Source organism: Dermacentor variabilis, chromosome 6, assembly GCF_050947875.1.
Source record: "Dermacentor variabilis isolate Ectoservices chromosome 6, ASM5094787v1, whole genome shotgun sequence".
Classification (NCBI taxonomy): Eukaryota; Metazoa; Arthropoda; class Arachnida; order Ixodida; family Ixodidae; genus Dermacentor; species Dermacentor variabilis.
The window spans coordinates 175,858,978-175,886,159 of record NC_134573.1 but is presented as its reverse complement, the minus strand read 5'-3'; the positions used below and the strand labels follow the sequence as shown (position 1 = coordinate 175,886,159).

The window sequence follows — 27,182 nt, the reverse complement described above, 5'->3', positions numbered from 1 at the left end:
TCCCCAGGCTTGGCCTCCACTACTTTTACAGCGTCTGCCCAATCGCTCCTCACTGCATGGGAGCCAGCAGTATATCGCAGAGACACTGTGCTCCTAGGTATTTTATACCTATCGTTGCTGCCACTTTAGACACCGCTCCTTTACCTCAGTACAGTTCAGTTTTATTTGCTTAGGGACAGCTTTGCTAGGGGTATTGCATAAGGGGTGGGTACAGTTGATAACATACACAACAGAAACACAGGTATTTAGAAAAGCTCGACATAAAAGCTACCTTTCACAAGTACATAAAAACAGAAAAAAAAAAAACCAGTACAAATGATATGTGAAAGAACAGATTACTTTTTAGCCACAAAACACATTTTTGAAGAATGATGCTGGGTAAGTGATTGCAGCGACATGGTGGGGAATCCAATGCTGTGAAGGAAAAGAAAAGGCGAAGAAAAAGTATTTGTATGGGAGCAATGTCTGTAAGACTTGTAGTGGGTGCCCAGTTCATAGTGATATGTGTGCGGGTGGTGTGATATATGGCTCTGATTTAGGTAACTGTAGAAGAGTTTATGAAAAAGGTAAAGGCTGGCTATAGTGCGGTGGTGTGCAAGGGGCTGTAGATCAAGTTTTGCTCGTAAAGATGATACACTTATTATATGAGTAGGATGAATGGATGTAGCTGACCGTGCCATGCGATGAAAGAAAGTTTATGCCATCCTAAACATACCCCATAACTTGGGAATAACTATTGGGAAAGTGGCACGCTGTTAGTGACAAGTGATTCTTGGTTTTGGCATTATTGGGCAGGCATTGGAAAATTACAGATGACTGCCCCCAAAGAGCTAACGGGCCTTTCATAATGTTGCAGTCTGCAGTGACGGAAGTGCTGTGCTAGCTGTGCCAAACTGCACCGTGAAAGAAATCCTGCGACAGGCAGTGCAAAATGTTCGTTTATGGCAGGCATAGAGTTTCTCACTATAACACCTAGAGGGAAATCTGGTGCCACCATCTGTGAGAGTTTCTTAAGGGGCACCGTGGGGGGGGGGCGTCATGGGAATGATGGTATGTGTGTCTGTGAGGCTCGTGTTGGCTGGTGTTGTAAGAGTCTTCGTCTAAAACGTGGATATGCCTACACAAATAACGCGTTCTCTAAGTAAAATCTTCATAAATTGTTTCCATTCATGCATATTACATCTTTACTCACCTACAGTGCATGACCAAGTGAAGAAAAGCAAGAACAGACGACAAACTGTCTCAAACCGAGCGCGAATCTCGTCGTCTGTCCTCCAACTTTAGCGGCCCGCTGATACTTTTTACGTTTTATATGATTGTACATGTAATAACAAGTTCTCATAGTTAAACAAAACATGTTTTTGTGTAATAATAAAGCTAAACAAACTATTTATGTGCTGTTTTAGTAGAAAATGAATGATTGTGACAGATGGAACGGCGCTTTCCAGGCACGTCTTCAAGGTGTCCTGTCTCTCCGAGAACGATGCCAATCCGAAGTCACAATATACCGGCATTCCCATGCATACCACAGTGCAGCAGTGCCAGATTTCCCTCTAGGTAATATAGTGAGAAACTCTATGATGGCAGGTATTACACCAGGCCTGCGCCAATCTGCACCTGCTCCTAATTGGGAACACATATATTGTGCGCGCGAGAAGGCGCTACACATAGCCACCCTTCTTCGCGACTCACCCTCGTACGCTTTCCATCACAGCCACAGTGTATAGACCTAACCATGTTTGCCAACAGTAGGCACTGTCCATGTATTCTGTATGCTAGGCCCTATAGTGCGATGGTGTAGGTTCTGACTATATTTGCCGCCCTCGCTTGTGCTATATCTTTTCTTTCTGGGTGGGGGGGAGGTGCCAAAGCTGTGATTTGATTATGAGGCATGCGATAGTGTAGAACTCCCTATTAGTTTTGGTTACCTAGGCTCCTTTGACGTGAACCCAATACACATTCTTGCATTTTGCCCCCATCGAAATATGGCTGAATGAAATGGTAAGCCTATCTCACTGACTGCCGCAATAATGATGACTGCCGGCGCCTGAAATCTGGCCGCAGCTCGTCGTAGCGTGCTTATTTTTCACAACACGATTAACTTGGACTTAAATAAACTGACTTTCTTGGTTTTGTTGGGGCGAATAGCAAACAAAGCGTAGTGCTTGCAAGCCATCTGAGCTGCCTCGTTGATCGCTGTTTGCTTTCTGTCTGTGACACGAAATGCCATCAGATCATTGCTGGTGATCACGCCAGTGGTTTAGTACTAGGCACTGCTTTACGAAAAACTTGCATATCTGATCTAATGTTCTGTTAAGTACTATTTCATGTGAAAAACAAACTGTAGCAGATTTCCGTGTTGTCGTGAGTGGCGATAGAAGCAATCGTCTGGGCTGGGCAATATGGGACCGGTGAGATATCGGCTCTACGGTGATGCCGGTTGTGTATAGGCCCGCGAATTTTAGCTGTTGGCCACGGCCGTCTGATCACTCCAACTCTGTACCAACTGTACATTTTATTTTGTGTGCGAAAATTCATTAATGTGTATAGGCGTGTTGATGACATGCACACTGCAATTTGTAGCTCTGACGGGCTGCCTGCGGACGTGAACGAGTGATAGGCTATCTATGCTGCACGTAGCTCAATTCCTTAAGATGAAAAAAAAAAAAAATGTTTACTAAATTCTTTATTGGAATGCAGAATTAACTGTGAATTAAGATCAAGCTTGTGCTTATCTTGATCTTCTTATATAACAACAATAAAATGGAACAGCAAGTTGAAGAAAAATACTTGCATCTTAGTATAGTGCATATTGAATGCAATATTTCAAAAAGTACTAACTTATACAGAGCTTCCTCTTTGCACCAGAGCAATAAGTTACTGCTCCAAAGCATTCTTTTCGTGCTCCAAACAGCAAATTTTTCTGCTCCGAAAGCATATATTTCTGAAGCAAGACTGCGAGTCGGCCTAGTTGGAACAAATTCATTTTAAAAGTTATTGTGCGCAAACAAACAGGGACGAAGAATAGAAGAAACACAAGGACGAGGATAAAGGACAATGCAAAAAGAATCAAAGGCAGAAGGATGTAGCTTCCAAGATTTCAGTGATTCCGTATGTGCACGGCCTTTCACACAGACTTAAAAAGGTGGCTGGTAGTTACGCAGTAAAAGTGGTATTTTCAGCGAAAAACAAAATAGGTAGTGTGTGCTCTAAGGTTAAAAATAAGTTCGAAAGAAAGGATGATGCAAAGAAAGAATGTAGCCTTAAACATCCACGCAAGAACCAATTTGTTGATTGCGCGATGAACATTGTTTATCAGATCCCTATGACGTGTGGTCATGTGTACGTAGGGCAGACTGCAAGATGCATTAACACGAGGTTAAGGGAACACTTGTCCAGTCTGAAAGGTCGCCCTAGCACGCATTTGGCAATGCATTGCCAAGAACATGATTGCTCCCCCTGTCTTAGTAGCACCAACATTTTGTATAGGAATAGGAATCAAACCGCGAGGGAAATTGTGGAAGCACACCGGATTGAAAAACAAAAAGAAAAATGCATCAGCCATCCATCGGTTTCATTGTTGGATAAAGAAAATTCATTTCTATCATCACATCTATAACGCATTTTATCGTAAGTGGATGTTTCATGCACCTTGCTGTTCTTATATTGACCGGGTGGCTTTGGTCCACGTCTTTGTTTTTTTTTATCACAAGTGGTATATGTACTGTAGTTGTGCTCTCTTGGCTTTATCGCGCAGATCTGTGTGTATTATATGCGCTATAGGCGTGCTCTGTTTGACTAGATCGTGCAGATCTGTGGGTATTTAAGCAGGAGGTTCTTCAAAAATAAAACCAGTTGTTAGAAAGCACTCATCCTTGTGTTTCTTCTATTCTTCGTTCCTGTTTGTTTGCGCACAATAACTTTTAAAATGAATATATTTCTGCTCCAAACTGCAATTTTTCTTGCTCCGAAAGCTGCTGCAAAAGTGCCGCTTCCACCACTGACTCTGGTCTCTCTGCACCACTGCTTCCACAGGGCAAGCTGCGTGAGCTGGAGCAGAAGAAGCCCTCGATGATTGCCATTGTCGAGCTCAGTGAGGGATTGACAGCGCTTGCGCCTGGGCACAAGCTTCCCTCACTGGCCAACACTGTGCGTACCCTCAAGCAGCAGTGGGCAGCTATTGACGACAGCCTGCGCAAGAAGGTGCCCTTGGTGAGTGCTTTTCTCTGCCGAGTCACCGGTGTCTTAAGCTGGAACCACTTGGCGAAAAATTGTTGCTCAGCAAACATTGGCATGAAGGCACTGCACATAGGAAATGCTGTCTGCTCGTGCCTGGTTAACTATTTTACCTGTAAAGAACTAAAGATTGTATTTTAAAGGAGATAAAGACGAAACTTAGCAAGTTTCAAGAACTTTCACTGCACTACAACCCAAATATGAGATAGTACATTGAAACCTGTGACAGGTTGTCACGCTGACGTACTGGCGCTTGGTTCTCTACATTATTACTCACGGAAGTAGCTACCCTGCTGAGTTCTCGGCATTAAATTAAAAAAAAATTATGTTTGGCCTTCTTTTTCTCTTCTAGTTATCAACCTCTTACTGCGAAATGAACCCGCCGTGGTTGCTCAGTGGCTATGGTGTTGGGCTGCTGAGCACGAGGTCGCGGGATCGAATCCCGGCCACGGCGGCCGCATTTCGATGGGGGCGAAATGCGAAAACACCCGTGTGCTTAGATTTAGGTGCACGTTAAAGAACCCCAGGTGGTCAAAATTTCCGGAGTCCTCCACTACGGCGTGCCTCATAATCAGAAAGTGGTTTTGGCACGTAAAACCCCAAATATTATTATTACTGCGAAATGAATGAAAATAGGGTTCTGAAAGTGTACTTTTGCAGTATAAGCTGATTTAGTATTTCTTAGGTGACCCTTTAAACCAAAGACACTAAAGAGGAACAATAAATTAATTTACCTTGACAAAGTGTTTCCTTCATTCAATTTCATTCATTTAAATTTTCATTCACTTGGTAGATAGAGGTAGATTACTAATTGGCAAACTGAAGGCCAGACTTTCATATGAAAAAATTTTCTGCCTACACTGTCATGTTGGTGTGTAAGAGAAATGTCATGTATTTCAAAGTGTTGCTTCATGATTGGGCTTTTTTTCGAACAGGAAAAGTCCTAGAAACTTGTATGTTGAGTCTTTGGTTCCTTTATATGATGTCACAGGGTGCAGCAGCAGTATGTAAAACCATGGTTAGTGAAGTATTAATTAGTCTGGTCACAGATTCTTGTTTTGTGGTTAAGTAAGCTAAGCAGAGACTGAAAATCTTATGTGCATTCATTTTACAAGTACTGTAATTATGTGTACTGTCTACGTTTCTTCAAGTCTTTCGCTGCAGTTTTTTGTGCCGTAAGGTCATATTGTAATTGTGATAACATTCTCTTAATCTTTTAGATCTCTAGAAGACAGCCATTGTCCTTTCTTGTGATAGCAGTAGTATTGCGCTTGTATGATTCTGTATCACGCAAACTGAAGCTCACAAATTCTGCGTGCTTTACTTTCTTCACAATTCACCCATGCACTGGATTCCATGCTAATGTTCTCTATGCAACAAATTCCTGCTCTTGTAGGGTCCCAAGGATGTGGAGAAGATGTTCTCCCGCTTCTGCAACCACCTGACGGCCATCAAGACGTGGCTTGAAGGTGCTGAGCTTTACTTCGTTGCCAAGACAGAGTACAAGGAGTCAGCTGCTGGGCAAAGAAAGCTCAAGGTCAGGATTCTGGCTTTGATTATATAGTTTTATTGATTTATTATTATTATTATTATTATTATTATTATTATTATTATTATTATTATTATTATTATTATTATTATTATTATTATTATGTTATGGTTGCGAGGTACATAAAGAATTAAAATACTAAATAAGTGTTTGATTTGAATGTCATGATGCATAATGCCATGCATGCATTGTTTTGCTTTTGCTGGTGATTGACAGAATTACCACTGTTATTTTATTATCACTGTCGTGCAAGATGCATTGGTGTATTGGGAACTTTGTGAACATTGTAATCAGTTCAGCAGCATGACTGGCACGTCTAATGATATTGTACCTCCAATGCAAATAGCATAACACCTTCTTTAACAGAGGCAAGCACCATCAACTACTCTGAAATGTGTAATGATGCATGTATATTATATATGACAGGTGGGCTTGAACAGTTGTATTTGGTTTGGCAACTGTCAACTGCCCTAGCTGCTAGCATTGTCACTTATTCAGTGTCATTTATTTCAGTGTTTCTGCAGCAGCATTTTCACTACCTTTTGGCATTCACCCTCCCTCATATTTCATGCAAAACCTCTTGTCATTATGCCCATGCATGAAAATAACTTGAATATGCAAACTCATTTGGTGGCTAAGCGTCTTGTTGAAAGCTATGCTTCTGTTACAAGAAATGTTTAGTGCATGTTGCTCCCTTTTACAGAATGGGAGCTGCTAACTTAATAAGGATATGCCTGAGTACTTTTGTCATTTCATATATACTGATGCTTTGCAGTATTTACTACTTTGAGCAAATGCATTTATGGCCTCATTGTGCTGAGGTAGCATCTGGTTCACAAACTTCCCTGTAGACTGGGGAAGTTTGCTTCAGTTTTAGCATTGCTATGTAACATTTAAACTGCTTGGTATTTAACTGCTTAATGTTTTCTTTGTGTAATTAGTTGTCCTTGCTTCTGCTCGCAGAACTTGCAGATGGAGATGGCTGAACAAAACACGAGGGTACAAATGCTCAAAGAGGAGGCACTTGAGCTGTTGCGTCAGGGACCCAGGTACAGCAAGTCTGTTGAGTCAGAGCTGAGTGCCCTGAGCGAGAGGTGGAATGCAGTGGTCGAGAAGCTCAAGGTTATTGTTCTGTTGTCTACTCTTGTCTGTTCCTTGTGCTAGCTGACAGTGTGCATGCATACAGTGCCCAAATATTAGAAAAAAAGGGAGGAAAAAAAAAAGGGCACCATGTGGTGTTGTTTTGTACAGTATGGGTCACTGTTAAAAAAAAAAGAAACATCTAACCAGTGATAAGGCCAATTTAACAGGTACATTTCTTTGCCTTTATCAGGAAGAAGTGGCTGATTTAATTAGTTGGATGCACAATCAGGAAATAAAAAAAAATATTAGTCTGATGGCCTTTATGTCAAATATTGGCGATAATTAATGGCAGAATACAAACTGTGTGTTTTCTTTAGCAGGGGACCGTCCTGTGAATACATAAATCTACAGTTAGGTCCATTGTTAAAAGGAACATGCAGGCAGTGGGTGACATTTGGGGGCTGCAGTTTACTGGTTCCCATGGAAGTGCTGTCAATGAACTATGTAGGTGCACGAAAAAGAGCCAGAGTAATCTTCCATATATCATCTGCAGCGAAGCTGTAGGTTTTCAGATTTGCTTCCGAAGGGACTTCACTCATGTTCTGCTAATATGTGTTCCCTCTAGCAGTAGACCTGCGTGTACATGTAGTACTATGATTTGTTCAGCTTTGACATTCTTCTAGAAAGATGGCACTCTTGTGTCATGCATTTCACTTTTTTGTCAGTTTGTTGCACTTATCTAATTGTTCATATATTGAAGCTCCAAGCATTTTTCAGGCTTTCCTTTATGAAAACTGGGTGACCTGTCTCTCTCTCACTCAGTGTTTTGCAATTTGTGCCGGATTGTTTCTCTCAAGTTCTTGCTTTCATAGGCACATCAGTCTTGGGTTCATTGTTGAGTGTTTGCTTTTTCTGACAGCCATCTACAAGTGCGCATGAGCCATAAAGCCACTTACGCTATCATATCACGTCAACCAAGCCACTTGGAATGAAATTTTGTATCTCAGATAAGAAAGCTTTTTATAAAATTTTAGGTGGTTCGTTGATACCTGGAAAAGCAGGTGTCAGTTGTTTTAGACTTAGGAGAATATGACGGGCCTTAAATCTTGGAATGTTTATGGTACCACTGTGAATGTGAGCTGCCTTGACACCAATGCACAGCTGGTTGGTAGCTGATTTTTAAAAAGTGTGTACAATTTCTTTTTTGTTTAGAGCACACATACCATAGAACCAGTGTGCATAGAGGTTCAGCGAAGCCTCCTGAATGAGCTGAGAGCATCACCTGTCAATCTGTCGTCAACTTCATCAGAGGCAGACTTGTCAGCGATTGAACAGCTTGAGGCTAAGCTGCGCCAGGTGAACAAGAGGGTCGAGGCCCTGGAGACACACTTTGACAAGGGCATCGAACTTGTCACTAATGATGTCCTCGAGGAAAGTGAGCAGACAATTAAGGTGAGATTATGATGTGTTCTTTGCTCTAAATAATTTGTGTTTCCTGCAAAAGCAACACAAAAACATTGAAAAGAAGTGCCAGTGTGGCTATAGTAGATCTCTACAGCCTTCTTGAAGATAGGTTTAAATTAAATGTGGGACCATAAAAACCAGCAAAATTGCATGTGTGGGCAGCAGTGTGTGAGCACATGTTTAGTTTCCGAGGTTGGAAAAAAAAAGTTTTTTTTTTAGCACGATTGCTGTCAAATTTTTTTCACTGCAGTTGTTCTTATGCCATTAGGTTTTAGGTTGTGCGTCTCTGATTTAACATCAGTGATACATTCTGAGTGGTGAATTGTTAATCTGCCTTTTCTCATCACTTGCATGCGTTGTTCTTTCTGGTATAAATGGACTTCTGCCCAAGCTTCTGCATGAGCAAGTTTCAGCAGCCTCTGACGTGTGTTCTGCAGTTTACTGGTTGTGTGGTCTTTCCATTTGCAGAAGCTCTCATCAGAGATTGAGCACCTTGGGCTGGCTGTCGACCAGGTGTCGACAGACGTGGATAGGGCCGCGCCACGCTTGGGTCCCGTGCCTGCAGCCCTCGAGCGCCTCCGATCAGAGACAGAGGCGTTGGAGTCCAAGTGGAACACAGTGCGGAAGGCAGCCGAGCAGCGCCGCTCCCATTACCAAGACCTGGTGGTCCGCTGGAAACTACTGCAGCAGCAAACAGATGCAACCGTGGTGCAAATGGTCTTGCTGCTGAGAAATCTTGAGCATGCCCGCACGGTCCAGAGTCGGCAAAAGGTATGTGCTTTAATGACAGAGCAAAACAGCACAATGAATGATGTCGGCAAATGATATGGTAGCTAGCTGGCTTTACAGTATTGCGAGACATTGTTTTTAATCAAAGAAAAAAAAGACCATTGCCGAAGCATTCTTTATAAGTACATTAAAAGGGACTTGTTCCTGCTAAGAGGTCACTCACAGTAACAAATTGACAGAATAAACATTGGTGTTGACAGTGACAGCATTCCCAGCCACTTATTTAGGAGGCAGACCCACGAATGTGAACCTATAAAAATGCATGCGCAAAAACTAGTGTTTGCTGGTTATATTGTCAGATAAACTCTGAAAGCAAAAATCACTGCTGGCTGCCTCATTTGTTTAGCTCAAGGTTTACGCAGATAGGTATGTTCCTGTATGTCTATATTTATGGGTTCTCACCCAAAATAAATTGGTTGGAAGTACAGCCAGTATCATCATCATTTTTGTCTCCTTGTCACTGTGCATCCTTTCATTGGTGATTATATGCTTTAATAAGGGCTTTAGTTGTCCATCTGTCATGTTGTGTGACAATGGGGGAACTGTTCTGACAAGGTACTTTTATGGTATGCTCTATGAACATAGTGTTTGTGTGTTTGATGGTGCAGAGTGTATGAAATAGTGAGCTTGTGCAAAATATGTTCCAAGTCAGCAGCTGTTTTTGCATATGTGTTCTCTCCATGTCTTTATCCTTTGTGCCATACCAATGGTGTTGTTGGCATGACCACTTGGAACTTGCAGGCAGCTCTAGAACAAGCTGCACGTGTTGGCCAGGAGGTGTCCTCCCTCCAGCAGCAGGCTCGATCCATGGAGCAGGAGCGCGGTGTGCCCTCAGCGGCCACCCAAGCCCTCCTGCAGCGGTTGCTTCAGCTCTGGAACCAGGCCCAGGGCCAGATTGCAGTGCTCCGTTCTCCTGAGCCGTCGTGTCGTGTCGCTGACGGCACGCAGACCGAACAGCCACTGGCGGTCATCGTAGACTCTGGTGCTGTTACCTGCATCCCCGACTACGTGGCAAAGGTGACCAAAGTGCGGGAAGCCCTGCTTGCTGTTGGGAGGCAGGCACATTCTCCAGAGCTCTGTGGCAAGGACTTTGAGGACTTTGAGAAACAGGAAGGCATTCTCAAGGTGAGCTGACATCAGATTTGTAGCATACTGATATTTTGTGAGTCCTAGCATGTTGCTTGCCACATATCAGCATTTTCTCCTGCATTTCCTGTAAATTTGCTGAGTGTTTAATTCATTGACATATTGGTGGCTGACTGTCTGTGCATTTGTAATGTGTAGTTGCTGTATGGTTCAGCTGGCAAAGTAAAGGCGCACTCCTTAATGATAGTTGGACAGAGTATGTTTCATGACACTTTACATTTGTATGGTTGGCGATAAGCTTGATGGTACTTATGCTGAGTAGCACTCTTTTCAGTTTAATGCATGAACCTAGACTCACTTAAGTGTGACGGCATTCTCTTATCATATGAAACCATTGGTTTTCCCTTCACTAGGGGCATGAAAATACTCGAGTATTTGATTTTGAATGGAATAGGGAACATTCGAATAATTAGCCACCGGAAGGCACGCTGATCCCATCGAATATGCAAGTTTAGTGTTCATGCATGCAGATTCGTGCAGTTCGGAGTTTTCTACCCGCATGCGAGCACACAGACCAACTTAATTGGCACGCGTGCTTGCGGTAGTTGCCGGCTGGTCGACCGTGGACCCGAATGCCGGTTCAACGGCTGTCAATCAAACCCATACGCGTGATCTTGTGACCGATCGCTGATGAGCCATCAGTAGGAAAATATGACATTGGCCGGCTGCGAGTTTTAGTCATGGCCACACCATTGGCCAACCTTTCTAGCTGGTGAGCCTACGGAGCTGCTTTGTAGGGTGTCGGCAACTAAAGTTACGGTTATAGAATTAACACAGATCTATTTACAGTGGTTGCACGAGCCTCAGAAATCTGACAAACTGCCTCACCAACGAAAGCGAGTATACGGGATGACCATTGCACGTTTACAGCCGCCGTCATTGCGAAATACTGCATGATCGTTCCTCATTCTGAATGCAGTGCGTAGGCGCACCACGGTATTTTATTGCTAAAGCAATTGTATGAACACTCCAGGTGCATTTCTGCCATCATGGTCGCCGTGATGTTCCGTATAAAGTCGAAGAGTGTTAACATCGTCCGCGCGCACTGTATGCTGTATGTGCGAACGAAAGCATGCTAGTGTGAGCCAATGGTGGCAGATCAATCTTGTGCGCACAAAGGGAAAAAGTGGGAAGAAAGCGTGCCATCTTCCATCGCATGCAAGGCACCGGGGGGAGGGGGGGGGGGGTTCTACTCTGGTGGCTGTTGTGTATGGCACAGCCACACAAGTCCTATCTTGAAAGTGATCTGTAATGGGGACGAAATCTAGGCATCTAGGCGCACTGACAGCCGATATCTTCGTGTGTGCTGTGTTCTCTTCACTTAATTTGCATTGAAGCGAGAGGCAGCACGAAGGTCAATTCACTGGCTTTAAATTTGCTCGCTACTGCTGCCGCGCTTCCTCACTCCAGTGTTTTGACAGGGAGTTTCCGCAGTCATCGGGTAAGATGTGTTCATGTTTGCTTGTGTGTGCATGACACCATGCTTGTTAATTTAGTTAGTAAGTGAATGTTTACAAGTTTATATGGCTGATAAAACTGCTATCCTTACTTCATATAGCTGTCTACTAATTTGTTATTGCAATGGATGCTTTGCCTTGCGGGCAAAACTGCGACTTTTTTTGTTGCTTTAAGTGACCTGTCACGAGACTAGCTTTGGATATACATGGTGGGTTCGAAGATATCATGTGACAATGCGCTAACACATTTACAAAGGGCGGAAGATGGACGCGACGAAAAGGAAAGGAGGGAGAGGAGGGGGGAGACGTTGCGCGAACTTACCATGGGTCTCCCGATTTGAGAAGGCTTTATGGCTGGCCCCGATTGCGGTCGATGCATGTAGCGCTGAGTGACGCAGTGCGCTTTCCTTGCTTTTGTCTGTCGCGCAGATTGGCCTTAACTAGCTGACTATAACCCACAAGAACCACCTACCATAAAACGACAAAACCGTCCTGTTTCCTGGAAGAAAAGTGGAATACTCTCGAAGTGATAGAAGATTACCATTAAGCATAGCATTGCCCACTATTAAACTGAAAACCTCGTTGGTATTTAGGACAACTTTGCTATTTCTTCAGCTTGCTTCAGAGGAAAAAAGCACCTAATTCTATTTTACAGACATTTTAGCAATGAAAAATGTTTTCAAGACCTTCATATACGAACTGAGTTGTTATCAGTGCTGGCACACTAATTTGATGTTCCCATCAATAAGAGGAGAGCATACTATGCATCTTGATTCATAGGTACCTAAGTTACTGCTAGCTACCAAGGTACTTGTTGAGCAATGTGATCAGCCTGCTGAGCATGTGCAGCACTGTGTTTATTGCAGAAAAATTGGAATCATAAAAGATAGTGTAAAGTTTTCTGATACTCGATTCAATATTTGGGCTTTTTTTCTTGATTCGATTTGATATTCCATTCGAAATCCACTATTCAGTATTCGCACACCGCTAGTTTTCACCACTAAAAGAAAATGAAGTAATATTGCTGTCATTGTGTTTCAACATGGCCAACATCCAAAAACAGTTATTTGGCACATGCATGAGCTTTAGTGATTGGATGTGGTGTATCTTGCATCCTTCATACCCTTCTTGGTCGCTGGGCGTAATTTGTATATTTGTTAGGATTTTCACTTTGAAAGTCATGTTGGTACAATCGGCACTTGGCCTTTTATATTACCACAGTCTGTGAAGGAAGCCCTGGATGCCCTCAAGCCTACTGTGGACTCTGTGAAGCAAGAACAGGCAGCCATAATGCAGAAAACAAACGAAAAAGATGCCTTGGAAGTGTCTCGTGCAGTCGAAAAAATGAGTGAAGACTGGACCAAGCTGAAGCAGGTCTATGCAGACCGTCACAGGTATGCTTCCATCTGTGTGACGTGCAGGTTGTAAGGGTTTTATTGAGATAGAGTTGTGCAAAAAGAAAGATGGGCCTGCGCACCGAGCACTCTGTAATTTGCTTCTGTGATTGTATCACATAATAACATTGTGGTAACTCATTTGTTGTCTTGTATCTCCTACATAAAAGGGCCACAAACACTAATCAAAGCTTTAGTTAAACAGATTCCTACGGTGCGTGGGATCCAAAAGTCCTTTTTTTTGCATTTGTGTTTTCTTGTTTTTAATGCTGCATAATTCATTTTGAAGATATCAGTAATAGTCATTTGCAATCTTTTGTGTGTGCTTTGTGCATATGTAGTGAACATTAATTTCTTTCTGTTGCATTCTTTCAGTCGTTGGCTGAAGACACGCGAGTTTTGGCAGCAGTTCGATTCCAGCATTCGTGGCCTGAACCTCTGGATGGAAGAAATCGAGACAATCCTTGTTCAGTGCCACCTTCCAAATGGAGATCTGGACATTCAACTTTCACAAAAACACCAAGAGGTAAGCCTGTTTGGCTAACTCAATGTTTGTGTCTCTAGACTTTTGAGGCAGATCATTTTTAATCACATTATGAATCTTAATGTTTTACAGCCAAGCTTTCATTGTACTTTGCAAACAAATAGTTGACTACAGTACAGATCTTGATCTCTTCAACTATACTATAGGGATCTGTGCACAATTTTTTTTCTTGTATTAATTTGCATTAAGAGCACTGCTTTCACTTGGGTAAAGGCTCTTCAGGGTAGCTATATTTACTTGTGTGTTGAAATGAGAGCATTTTGGTTGAATTAAGTTATCCTTAAAAGCACTTTCGCATTGCGCTTTTTCAGTAGTCGTTGCTTACTCTTTGGGAGTATTGACACGATAATATACTAGTTAGAAGGTTTGCTTGAAAGGCAACCCTTCTAACTAGTATATTATCGCGTCACTTATTATTATTATTATTATTATTATTATTATTATTATTATTATTATTATTATTATTATTATTATTATTATTATTATCGTGTCACTGTCGTTCCGCTTGGAACCCGATGAGACCTAACCTAACAAGCATCTGTATATTTTAACAAATTTTTCTTTTGCTTTTGCAGTCAATGGAGAAGCAAGTCACTGAAAAGATGCCACATTTTGAGGATGTGAAGACCATGACAAAGCAGATCATGGAGCAGTGCTCAGCTGCCGATGGTGTGCTTCTGCAGCAGAAACTGGACACACTGACCCGCCGATGGAAGTCCATTATTTGTGAGCTTCAGTCAAGAAGGGAAAGGTAAGTAGTTTTCTTACTGATAGCTGTTGTGGGGCCATTGAACTGAAATGCTGAATTGAGTCTGCTGTTTGATAATCGTGGCAGCATAGTGCCCCATGTGCAAAGTGATAGAAGAGTTGCAGTTAAAGTTGAATATGGCAGAAAATATACATTATTACTCTGCTGCTTTATCCATTACTCATGTGAATGCTAGGGAGTAGACTATGATGAAAGGAAATCTGATCTAGCATCACAAATGGCTGATACACTTTGATGCATAGACTTCTCTATGTTTTCAATTGTGAAGTGGGAATATTATGGGAGAGTCACTGGAGCATCACTGGGGTGTTATGGTAATGTCACAGGAGTGTCATGTTGCTGTGGCCGCTTGCAGTCAGCCAAGTGAGACAAGATTGAGCAGCAAGAATAAAATTACTTTTTTGAATGAATTTGTTTCTACTGGGCAGCGAAACAACTAACATCAATTCTTAGTGATGAGTATGGTCAGTGTTAATCACGTCTATTGCAGTGGCTTATACATGGTCTTATTTAAAGTGTTGCCATACACGCCAACTGGTTTGATTATTGTTATACTAATATTTCAATAAAAAACTGCTAGCATTGTGGCAGACAGTTTGGTACAAAATAAGTCATGCAGGACTTGTACCTTGATGGGACAGAATCATGTGTCTGATACAACACAAACATTCATATCGCAGGAGGATCCTTGTTGAAATTTGCTCTTTGAAAATAAACCTATGTGCAACACAACATACAGTGCCTTCTGTCCTATTGAAATTCGTGTTGTTTTTGCAGCGTGAATTTCAAAAAGTATGCATTGCTATGTCAGGCAAGTTCTCAGCTTACTAAGTGGGACAATGATATTTAATGCATTAGTTAAAGGAAGGCTATGTGTCCTCATTGAAATGTTTGGTTGAACTGGACGAAAGGTACAACTGTGTTTCGCTGAGAAAATTGCCTTTTTGACCCAGCATTGCTACAGACAATCCGTACAACCCATCATATAAAAATGAGGCAGATGCTTTGTTAGACAAAATGCTGCATAATATGTTGCCTCTATGTGAAATTTGAATGCAAATGATCCAGCAGTTTATTGGGAAAAGCCATATGTCCCTAGCGCCCTTGTTGATGCAACATTTGGTTAGTGGTGTTTGCCAGTGGTGAATCGTAAAAGCTTCTCTCACAGCCTGTTGAACTTTCCTGTAAATATTAAATGTAGTTTGTTTTATTCTAGACCAGTGTTTCTCAAACCAAGGCTTCCTTAGAGAATTTTGGCAATGTGGTTTCAAGAATAATTTTTTGAAATAATGCGGGTCATCAGTGCAACCTTTCTCTTGTTGTGACTCGAGGTGACGTTTGGGCCAGGAATCCACCTGAACCATTAATGAGTACGTCCGGTAGTAGAGATGAAGGAAAAAGGTTTTTTTTTTACATTATTTACACTGGCTCCAGGTACGGAAGCCCTCTCCAGGTAGGAGCATATTAAATGACTGAGTTCAGATCAGGGCACGTCAGCACACCTCCTTACTGCACCAAAACTCTCCACTTTTAAAACCATCTTCTTTGGTAGGAGACTAGACTAGAGAACCTGACAACTGTATCGTCGCCAATCACAATCGTCGAATTGATTGCAAAATCCCTCCCATGAGCTTGCACCTTTGCTCCCGCATATGGCGCAAGTACGTAGCAGTCTGGGAATCCGAGGTCGACACTGTTCCCACAGTAGCCTTTGACATTGGCCCCTTTCATCAATTAGTTCAGCTTTTCAGAGTCAGGTTGAGGTAGAGTGATCTTCGCGGTAATCACTGCTTCTATGGAAGGCGGCAGCTGTTGCCTCGAACTGAGCTCTTTTGTTTGCACGTCATAGTCTGTTTCGGGTCCCATTGTTTGGGCATGCGGTGATGACAGGACGGCCTCGTGGAAAAAGTCCAAGGAATGCTCATTGCTGTATGGAGATGTAACACCTTTCTTGCCCATATTTTGCAGGCTCGCAGTTGACAACTCCCGCTCAGAGCAAGTGAAGGAGGACTTGTTGGAGTTGAAGCCTTGGTTGATGGAAGTTGACCGCCTGCTGTCATACACCCCAAATGAAGAAGATGACATTGAAAGCACAGAGGAGAGGCTTGAACAGCTAAAAGTGAGTGATGTGCACTTGTATGTTGAATAGAATAGAATAGTATCTATTCAGACATATATAGAAATGTCCGGCGGCACTTGGACTAAAGGTATACAGCTTCGCCTGATTCGCCTGATGAGTCCCTGGGGCCCTTAAATGCACTCATTCAGTAAAAATAAACTACAGAACTTTCACACGCGGCAGTACGAGGTAGCTGCTTCAAAGTTACACGCGCAGTGACAGACAATAATAGTACAACAATAACAATGTAACATTAACAATGTGTGCTCCAATTAGCAGTAAACCATAGAAAATTTTTGTATTTCTAATGATTCACAAGATCCTTTATATTACTGCTTTAGTTTCAAATTGCAGGAAATATTACTTTTTTGAGGTACAATTCTGTCTCAGTTTCAAGTAATTTGAACTTTGTGAAATAGTTTTCTGCCTTGTAGGATTTTTGTCTTCTTCTTATGAATCTTCCTTTTTCAGAAATGCGAAGAGGAAATCGGGGCCAAAAGATCAAACCTGCTGTCTGTCATCCTTGGTGGTTCCCTAGTTCGTCCTGCTGAAGTTGAGAGCCTTGAAGCACGGTTTCAGAAGGCAAGTGTTGCTTTGCTTTTTTGCTTAAGTAAGCTATATGGATAGCACTAGGTGTGCGAAAAAAAAAAATAAAGGAGGAGAAGAAAAGAAACAGGAATTTGTAGGTGCAGAGCTATTTGACATCAGTATAAAACTCAAGTATACTTATACATGACACCTGTACTGTACAATACCAATGAGGCTATTACTTACGTTCTTGTGAAGTTTATCTTTGTTTCATGCTGGAATAGGAATTATGTGTTTCATTACATTACCTCAAGTTTTGTGTGTACGTCCGCGACGCGCGGCTGACGCGTACACAGAGTGTACGCAGCTCGCGAACAGTGCTTCCTCTGTTAGGTGCAATAATGTGCTAATTATGTATATTATTAACTTGAAGCCATCTTTTTTCCCATTTTCGAAGTTAATTTTGGAAGGTAATAGTCTTCTAAGGACTCAAGGCATAGCCAGAAAGAAACTATTTTGATATTTATTGATCTTTCGATATAAACATTTGCCTCACTTTTCAGGCCAGCACAGCTCTTCCTCAATCACGCAAAACTCTGGAGTCGTACATCCCTCAGCTTACTGAATTCGAAGAGGAGATTGCAGCTGAGCAGCAGAGGCTGAGTGAAACTCGACGAGATGTTGAGAAGCTGCTGGCTGCTAAGCTTCTTGGAGATCCACCCCCGGAGGTCAAGGTTAGCGGCCGTATTCTCAAGTTATCTGTCAAGCAGAGACAGAAAGAGGGGCAGTATTTGCATGCTGAAATTCTGCTTTGCTCACATGGCGTCAACCTTGTCTGCACTCTATGTCATTTGTTTAATCCTGTCCTCTTCACTGAGGACGAGAAACACGGTATTTGCATTCATATAATGTGATCGCAAATATTGTGCAGTGGCTGACTTTTGCAGGTCTCAAGACAGAGAGATAGCTGCAAGGAGGTGCTGATCTGGGGCTCATTGGTGCATGTTGCTTTTCATGCAGTAAGAAATGTGTCTAACATAGAACTGTTGTTTCTATATGAGCGTATCTTGGTCATCCAGCTACATGAGGAAGACAACTTACCAATTTTAAAAAGCATCTACATTGTGATTCAATGGCAGGTAGCATGATAAAATCAACCAATTCATAAAAATGGATAAGACACACACAAGTGCTCAAAAATGGAAAAATAATGAGTTCCTGTGAGCTTTTAATCATTCTATCCATCGTGTTTGCACTTACCTTCTTTTTACTGCTTGCAAGCAGCACAACTGGGCGGAAAAGTGGCCTATAGCCTCTCTGTGTTGCCAACATTGCACTCAATTGCATCACTTTCCATCTTACACACACTCATGCACTGAAATACGGGTTGGTACATAATAGCGTACAGTGAAACCTCGTTAAACTGTAGTTGGCTGGAGCTCAGAAGAAGTATGTACTAAACAGTAGTACTGCTTAACCGAAATAGCATGAGATCGCCCACTTACCTGTCAAAAACGGAACTCAGAGAGGGTGTGATGAAAGGGCAAAAACATGCAGTATTCATTCACTTCGCTTGACAAAAGTCTATTATTTTCGTTTGATGCCGTGGCTGCCTAGCAGCAACGAAAGTGACCTCAAATTACTGAAGCTGCAAGCCAGCTTTTCAGCCAGCCCCCTCTTCTCAGCAAACACTCGCATGGAAGATTCCTCGTTGGTGTTGCATATTCTCCATGCACAGGCGCAGTAGCGCTACAGCAGTCACGGTGTGCCTTTTTCATTGCGGGCTGCTGTTCTTGTCACGACGAGTGCATTCATGAGGCTGACGTAATGCACAGCTTCTGCCACTGTCGGGCCTGAATCACCCATCCTGTCGCTTTCCGTATTGTCTTCATCACTGTCGTTAGGTGACACTTCAGCAACAGGCAATGATGGTGAAAAGTCAAACCTTGCAGCCGACATCTTTTCTTGGTCGCAGCAGTACTGCCAAGCAACTTCTTTGCATTCCTAATACCACACACCGTAGTCAACGGTAGATCGCTGTCGCGTGCCAGTGCCGACTTCTTCGTGCCACATTCGATCACACGAACGACGTTCAATTTTCCTTTTATGCTAAGCACCCAGTGCTTTTTATCCGAGCTTCGGCATGACAAGTCCTTGCTTGCATGACGCTCGCTGAAATGATGTTGATGTTGATGTGGCTGCATGTGCAAATGCACAAGGTGCTTGGAGGCCGTTGTTCCGATCTCTGAGGCTTGTTGTTCTGACGGGCCGCCCAATGGGAATGACATACCGCTGTGATTGCACGACAAAAGGTGGAAACACTACGTGTTAACCGATGTGTACGCAATAAACTGGTATGGTTTATGCGGATACAAAATGCATTATGTTCAATGGCCACTGAGTCGGGGATTTGACTTTACTACTTTTAAAACAAAACTACTGTTTAAGTGGGTACGGTTTAACAAGGTTTTACTGTACTAGTATTTGGCACTGGTCAGTCAATTTCTTTCACATATTTGTGTTTCGATAGGCTAAACCTGCATTTCTTTCATTCGGCTGTTTTATGAGAAGTTTTAAACATAGCCTTGAAGGTTTGTTGTGTATTGTGTGTATAGATTGTAGGATGTATAATACTCTGAATGTAGGGGTTACAGAATATTCTAAATACTATGTGAAAACTTAATAGAACACTGCAGAAACTTAGATTTTTCTTCCCATTGAAAAATGAAATACACAAAAGTAGAATCCAGAGTGAAACTAATATAACAAATAGTTTCTTTCTTTTTTTTTTTCAGATTGCTGAAGATACCCTTTTGAGGCATGGCAACACGATTCAGGAGATCTGCTCAAAGTCAAAGGAAGTGGAAAAGCTGCTTCCTCTGTTGCCCTCGACCAAGAACAAGCTCGATCATCTCAAGGAGTCATGGGATGCTATTCAACAAATAGTGTCAAGGATAGGGCCACCACTATCATTAGTCATCGGTGTGTTCATGCTCCTTGTTCCTTTCCGACATATTGTTTTCTGTATGACTTTGTAGTTTAGTCTTAAAACCAATTTGGTACACAGACAGATGTTGACAAAGCTTGGACTGATCATCTATTGCATATTGGCAGTGCATGTAAGGCACAGCAAAGTGAGGGAAATGGTGAGAAACGGTGAGGGAAAAAAATGCAGTAGACATGCATGTGAGAGCTAATAAAGTCACAGCTACAACACTGCCATTTCAACAAATTTCAGCGTGTTGATGACTGCAATGCTGCAGGCCAGCATCATTGCTTGAACTTACTTTGACTCGTTCAATAAAGGAGGGGAATTTTTCTTGCTTATCGTAATTTCATAAACTCGTGTTATCCCAATTCAAGCTAATTGTGTGTTTAACAAACTGAAACACTTATAATGCTCTACCATTGCCATCAAGTCCTTAGGTTTCTTCCTGCATGAAAACCAAACTTTTCCTAGGTTGTATGAAAGTGTATTTTACCCTACCAAAAGCATCTCCAAAGTGGGTCTTTCAATGCTTCCTGAGTATTTCGGATGTCCTGGACCAGTCAAGTGGTTTTATACATTCAAAGAGCAAAGAGCCATTAAAATGCAGGGATTTGTGTAGATTCTGGTAACAGTGTGTCCAGGCTTCCCAACACTCATATCATGATGGTAATGTGGGCTGAACATGCCCAGCAAATTTTTGTTGTTAAATTTATTATCTGTTGCAGATTTTGAAAACATCAGCTACCCTACGTCACCCACCATAATGCCACTGACGGGCTACACCAAACAGTGGAATGACCTTGCAGGTGAGCTTGAAAAGTGGCTCAAGGCTCGGGAAAACGAACTGGAGGCCCTCAAGGTTGACTATGGTGATGAAGAGTCCGTCAACTCTGCCATTGAGTACCTAAAGGTCAGCGCATGCACATTCTTAAAAGTTTATGCTAAGAATGGATGCATGACTCTGTGCCTGCATGCCATCTATAATTCCTTCTCAGCATGCAGGTGTTCTGTTCTTGTTTTACTGATGAGGTGGAGTTTAGTAATTTTAGAATAATTTCTTGGTTCTTTTTCTTGTGCATTCCTTGGTGAATTTTCTCGGTGCGTTACTGTTTTGTTTGTGTCATTTATGTTTGCTTTGTTTTTATGTGTTAAGTGCTGCGTGCTGTATAAAAAACAAAACACATAAGTACTTATAGGCAGGGGTATAGTGTGTTATCTGACAAATGACCTGGATGACAGCTGCCTTTTGAGGCATGGACATGGCTCTGCCTAGTTTGTATGGTTATTTATCAGGTTTCTACATCACAGAGTGGTCTTCCTGATGTTCGTTTAAACGATATAGAATAAAGGAACGCCTCCACATAGACATATATGCCCCAGCTATATGTGGAAGGGGTTGTGTTGACTTTGCTGGATTGTAGCTACTCACTGATCCCTAGGATTCTCTATGAGAATGCAAAGGACAGGCTGCACAGACTATTATTTTTGCATTACTCAAAAATTATCTCATGTAAGCTCATGTTCTTTGAAGTTCTCTCTCTCATTGTAAATATACAAGTGGTTGATATTATTGTTTCGTATTCGAACTGGCGAAACGCGCTTGCAAACGCTGGCCTTCGTGAATGACATTTCGAGTCCTGTCGAGGCGACTCGTATTTATGGCGTGCCCCTCAAATTTCATGGCCCCTACAAGGGTGGCTTTGCCTACGTGTAAGTGCTGTGCGGGCGAAGCACGCTTTACAGGCATAGGTTGAGTGATGAAGAAATTAAAGGGACACTAAAGGCAAATATTAAGTCAGCCTAAAGTGATAGATTAGTGCTCGGGAATCTCTAAGGCGTCAATATTATCGCGAACAGAGCCTTAATAATCGAGAAATTGAAGTAAATGCACGACATGATTAGAGACTCCTCCGGGAAATTCAAGTACTTGCCTGATGACGAAAGCACTCCTCAGTTAAATTTTGTCACTAGTAGTCAACCACTCATTGCACAAAACATCCTCGTATTGTATTATAAGACAAAATAAAATGCTACTTGTTCAGTTCTATTTCATGTTTAGACAAAATAACTAATTGAAATTACTCTCGACAGCTATGCGGCGGTTGAATGGTTTCGTTTTCTCTCGACTCCGCGCCACGCACGCTTTCGCGTTTCAGTAGTTATCGCGTAGTGTTGTGCTGGTTTTGCTGGCTCGAGAAACTCGCACAAACTACAAATAGCGGAGAATTCAACTTCCATGTGATGTCGCGAGATGCCCGAACGGTCTACGCCACATAACCAAAAAGCAGCTGCAGCAGCGAATCCACCGCTCTGAGTTTATCTGTCTTGGCTTGGTACCGCCGTCTGTCGGAAGCTGTTTTACTCACAGACGGCAGCAAAGGGCGGTGATGGCATATGCAACGTCACCAATGCCTCGGTTGGGTGGCGGGAGATTTGAATTTCGAGAAAGGTATTCGGACCCTTCAGATGCAATTTTCTCGTAAACTAAGTCTTCTTGGCACAAAACAAGCGTTGCGAGGTTTCTGGAATGGTAGTTACACAATCCACGCCTTTAGTGTCCCTTTAAACAACGACGGACATTTGCATTTTCTCGCGTGATTGCAACTTTACCTTTCTGTTTTCTTTTTGGCGCGTTATTACTGCTTATTAAGGTTGTGCCTGCGCTTTGAAATATGTGCCGTTCGCAGCGCTCTAATGTGTGACGTGTAGACACTTTGACTACGTAGCAGTGCCTGGCAGCTGGTGATGCCGCGAGCGCACTTTAAAAACAGCACAATTGTCTTTAAGATTATGGTTTGCGTTCGCGAATGATTACAAGCATATACATAAGCATATACATTCCGAATCATTTATGTAGCTTTGTGTATGCCATCAGAGCTGTTATTGGCAGATATCAAACGTTATTTTCTTATGTCTTTGAAAGAGTAAATACTTCGTATCGCAGTGGTCTTGCATCGCACGCATTGAGCGCGGTAAACAAATATTCAACTTCAGGCGCTGAAAACTTTAGGGCTTATGCCAGGAGTAAGTGACAGATGCATTTGGGGCCACTCAGGCTCATACCTGAATTTAGCGGTCGTTATGGCGCGTACCGTGTTCTCCAAGCTACCGTGGTCGTTACGCATAAAAGCGTCAGTGAAACGGAGACGCGGACAAATATGCGAAAGAAAAAAAGGCGGTGGCGAGAGTTGGGTTAATGAGGGAACGGCTGGCGGCGGGGGGTGCGGGCGCAAGCGAAGTCACTGCGAGCGCAGAAACGTGACAACACCGGGACGCGCTCGCGTGCGATTTTGGGGTGGGGGGTGGGGACGCAGCGACGGGGACCGGAAATGAGTCGTTGGGAGGCCGCGAGATTGCTGGCGGCAGCGGTGTGTCGTCTGGGACCCGGAAGCCGGTTTCCGTGCTCCGTTTGTTCGCTGCACACTCGTCGTAAAGCCGAACGCGCGCCATTTTGGTTTATGGTTCTTCCTCCCGCGGTTCCTCACGCTCGCCGGCCCCAGCCAGTTCCGCTTCGTTCATTGCCTTCCTTCCTCCCTCCTATTCTTCTTATTTTATCTCGCTCGACAGCGTGTTCTCTGGCTTCGTCGTCCGCCTGGTGGCGCGTACGTGTTTGGCTTCCGCGCGTGTAGCGAGAGAGTCGGTCGTGTGCTGTGGTGACGTCACTATCGTCTCTAATGGTCCTTTGCTCTACGACGACGAATAGCGTGTTGAGCAAGACGGGAGTCGATTGAGTTTATTAGGCGGCAACCACGAGGAAGCGCATTTGCGACATACATTTAAAGAATAATCATGTTATGGGGTTTTACGTGCCACCACCACGGTCTGATTATGAGGCACACCGTAGTGGGGGACTCCGGAATAATTGGGCCACCTGTGGTGCACCTAAACGTGCACCTAAATTGCGACGTATATTCGGCGTGGCGTCGCTTGGCGTCGTAGAGTAGCATAGCTGAAACGGCTAAGCGTGAAATTAATATATATTTTTTATTCGTTAAAATCTGGTACAATGCTTGATTGCCCTCCGCCTCCTTGAGAAGGCGAACGATCAAAAAGGAATGAAATTATGGGGCTTAACGTCCCGAAACTGAACATTGACTCAGGATTAATTTTGATTACCCGTGGTACTTTTACCTTTACCCAAGGCACTCTAAGGTGGTTGTTTTGATGAGTCAGGGACTCACGATCTCATTGTGCTTGTGTGCGCTGTTCTTGGACCTATAGCATGGTACACACACGAGCGTTCTTGCATTCCGCCTCCATCGTAATGCGGCCGCCGCGGCCGGAGATCAAACCCCAGGACTTCGTGCAGAGCAGCACAATGTCATAGCCACTGAGCTACCACGGAAGTTAAATGAAGGGCCTACGACTGAGCTAAGTTTTGTCATTAAAATAATGCCTGTGTGCCCTTTTCTGCTTGTTTGCTCGCGTCTTCTTTTCTTTTTTTTTGCTTGTTTATCGCACGAAACCTACTGGTCTTGAATTTTGCTTTTACACTATCTCTCCCTCCACTCTCTCTTTTTTTACGACGCCATTTCATCTTGTTGGCTGGTTACGCACTCTGCAGAACCGCCTTTGTGCCACTGTCGATGCACATTAAATATTTATTTTTATTTTTACTTTCCCCCTCCTAACAGCCTTTCTGAGCCTTTTCTCGAGACGGTCGCATTCGTAACTCCCGCTTGTGCCTTGATATTTGGCCCGCGGTAATAAAGCGGGAAATATAACGCTGGTGGTACCGCTGCGAACGAGAAAGAAACACATTATACAAAGTTTATAATAAGTAAAAATAAAGGACAGCCGGAGATAGCGTGGGAGAAAGCGAAAGAGCGCAAGCCGTGAAACACTATTGCGAAACGTGAGAAGCGGTGCCCGTCTGCGGCTTGCACAAGACGGGCTACTCAGCCAGCGCGGCGCTGATAAAATATGCAGAGTTTCGAAGTCAAGGCGCGCCGTCGTATCCCCGACTCGTCGGAATTTTACCTCTGACTGCACGTGATAGCCTGCAGCGACGAGCGCGGGCCCCTCCTCGTTGTCTTGCTTTGTTTGCGCTCAGAGCTTTCTCTTTCTAATACTGCGGAGCGCTGCGAGAGCTACGAGTAGTACTTAGGCGGTCACTATTGCGCGGAATGATGTAGTGCCCAGTTTCGACAATCGCCGTGTTCGTGAAAAGAGGTGACGGTGTCCAGTTCAGTCGCTGGCGAGGTGGCTCTCTTGGCTCGCGATCGGCGTTTAGCGGCGGTGACGATTATTGCGTGTGGCGATGGTGGACGGTGACTTCGGTGACGCGCCGCATGTGCTCGGGAAAAGGGCGGTGGCATGGGAGCGGAACAAAACCCGCTTTTCGGATTTGTTTGCGTCCGTAACATGTTTTTCAGGGACACCTGCTCACTCTTCCCGAGAGCAGACGACGTTATCGTCGGCAGTGCAGCGCACATATTGCGTTGGTGTGTATGCATTGGCTTATATGACTGATTGACGAGGGCGGCATTTTGGAACTCGGCGTTGTCTTAGTGAGGTGTCATGATCGGCCTCGCGCTACTCTGCGCCGGTTTCGCCCAACCAAAATTCGCGCGTCGCAGTCGTCATGAGTTCAGAGAGAGAGCCGCTCGCTCGAATACGGCATTGTCTTTGAGGATCCGTGCCTTTTGAATGCGCTGAGCCTCGACGTCCGTGATTTAGGAAACACGCCACTCCTCGTTCTCATTCTCATATCCTCTCCATCGTTTCATGCTCGCGTTCGTCCTTTCGATATTCCAACAGACGAACGCAGAGCTTGCGCCGCCATCTGCTAGGGCCACTGGCCACTGTTGTATGGGTAGGCGTGCGTATTTTCAAAATCTCGCGGTGCGCACATTTATCGGCATCGCGTACCGTGCTGGGCCGGAGAGTCATGCCGCCTCTTCGTGGCTCCTTCGCTGGCAGAATTGTAAATAACAAATTGCGTCGCTTCAACTTCTGGCCAGTACGGCGACCTCGTCCATGCGTGTTGTGGTGAGGACCGCAAAACAGGAAGTTCTTGTTTTTCGATATTTTGAGCTTTAGGAAAGTTTCGCAGAACTTCTCGCGTCCTTTTTTTTTTCTCGAGGGGCGTCATTTCGCGGCACTTCGGCAGCGCAGAAGTAGTTAAAACGGTGGTTCGGAATTTTTTTGAGAATGCGGTAATATAACAACGCTGCGTTGTTCCGTTACTATTGTTTTTGTTTCCTTTGTTGTGTCTGCGTTTACTTGTGCGGCCTGCCTTGGTCGTTCCTATGTTCGTCGACGCTGCGACAGACGAATTGCAAGTAATGCCGTGCCCAAAGCTTGACAACCAACAATCGTAAAAGAGAAAGATAAGGCCAGAAAGAAGGGGGTTGGCGAAAAGTACGTGAAACGTCAAGGGCAAACAGAGAGCAGCAGCAGCTGCAGTCACTGTCTTTTGCCAAGGGGAGAAAAAAAGCGCATAACTGGGGAGAGAGAAAAAAAAAAGAGAGGACCAGAGCGAATAGGTGCAGTCGCAATTTCCAACTGTTGTGTGCGTAATATATGCGTGCATTCAGTGGCCGCACTGTGTTACTGCTAACACGCGCTGCACGCGTGAAGCTGTTGAAGAAAAGCACTAAAATAAAGGTTGTTGCGCAACTGCGACGCGCTGGTAAAAGGTTGGTGCAAAACGAGCTCGCCGGATGTGGCGAGCAGGAGAGGGAGTGAGGACACCGGGAAGAAAAGAAAAGAGAGAGAGCAGGGTGGTAGGATCTGGTCGCCTTGACGGGATCGCTCCTGCAGCAGTGTCGACAGAACGAAATGGCCGGGAACAGAATCTCTCTTCTCGCGTTCACCGCGCACTCTCTCTCAGCTCATCTTTCCGCTCCCTTTGCACCGCGATGTACGTACAACGTTGTGTTGCGGACGGGCCTGAGTGAAAACGGCTGCGGCGCTGCAGCCGGATTCAAAGGGCCAAGAAGAATGTGGTTAGAGGCAAAAAAAAAAAAAAGTCTGTGTATTAAGAAAGGAGGATGGGAGAAAGTAGGATGCGGCTGCAAGTGAGCGAGCTTGAACTCTTTATTCTCTCTATAAAGATTTTGCTTTAGGGTTTGCCTCCTTTCTCCTTAGCCGTTAGAAGAAAACGAATAGTT

General features: G+C 43.7%; 1 protein-coding gene across 10 annotated transcripts in view; it reads left to right on the top strand.

The window, feature by feature from the left end:
* The window catches only part of Dys (Dystrophin), a 532,460-nt gene that overhangs the window by 189,755 nt on the left and 315,523 nt on the right, over positions 1 to 27,182 (top strand). For all 10 annotated transcript variants that reach the window (XM_075696880.1, XM_075696878.1, XM_075696876.1 and 7 more), the window contains 14 exons: positions 4,036 to 4,212; positions 5,633 to 5,773; positions 6,749 to 6,907; positions 8,081 to 8,320; positions 8,801 to 9,103; positions 9,863 to 10,246; positions 12,946 to 13,118; positions 13,494 to 13,644; positions 14,238 to 14,413; positions 16,400 to 16,550; positions 17,022 to 17,132; positions 17,642 to 17,812; positions 19,874 to 20,060; positions 20,793 to 20,977. In XM_075696880.1, coding sequence (XP_075552995.1) covers positions 4,036 to 4,212; positions 5,633 to 5,773; positions 6,749 to 6,907; positions 8,081 to 8,320; positions 8,801 to 9,103; positions 9,863 to 10,246; positions 12,946 to 13,118; positions 13,494 to 13,644; positions 14,238 to 14,413; positions 16,400 to 16,550; positions 17,022 to 17,132; positions 17,642 to 17,812; positions 19,874 to 20,060; positions 20,793 to 20,977 — 2,709 coding nt within the window. The remainder of the gene's footprint in view (positions 1 to 4,035; positions 4,213 to 5,632; positions 5,774 to 6,748; positions 6,908 to 8,080; positions 8,321 to 8,800; positions 9,104 to 9,862; positions 10,247 to 12,945; positions 13,119 to 13,493; positions 13,645 to 14,237; positions 14,414 to 16,399; positions 16,551 to 17,021; positions 17,133 to 17,641; positions 17,813 to 19,873; positions 20,061 to 20,792; positions 20,978 to 27,182) is intronic.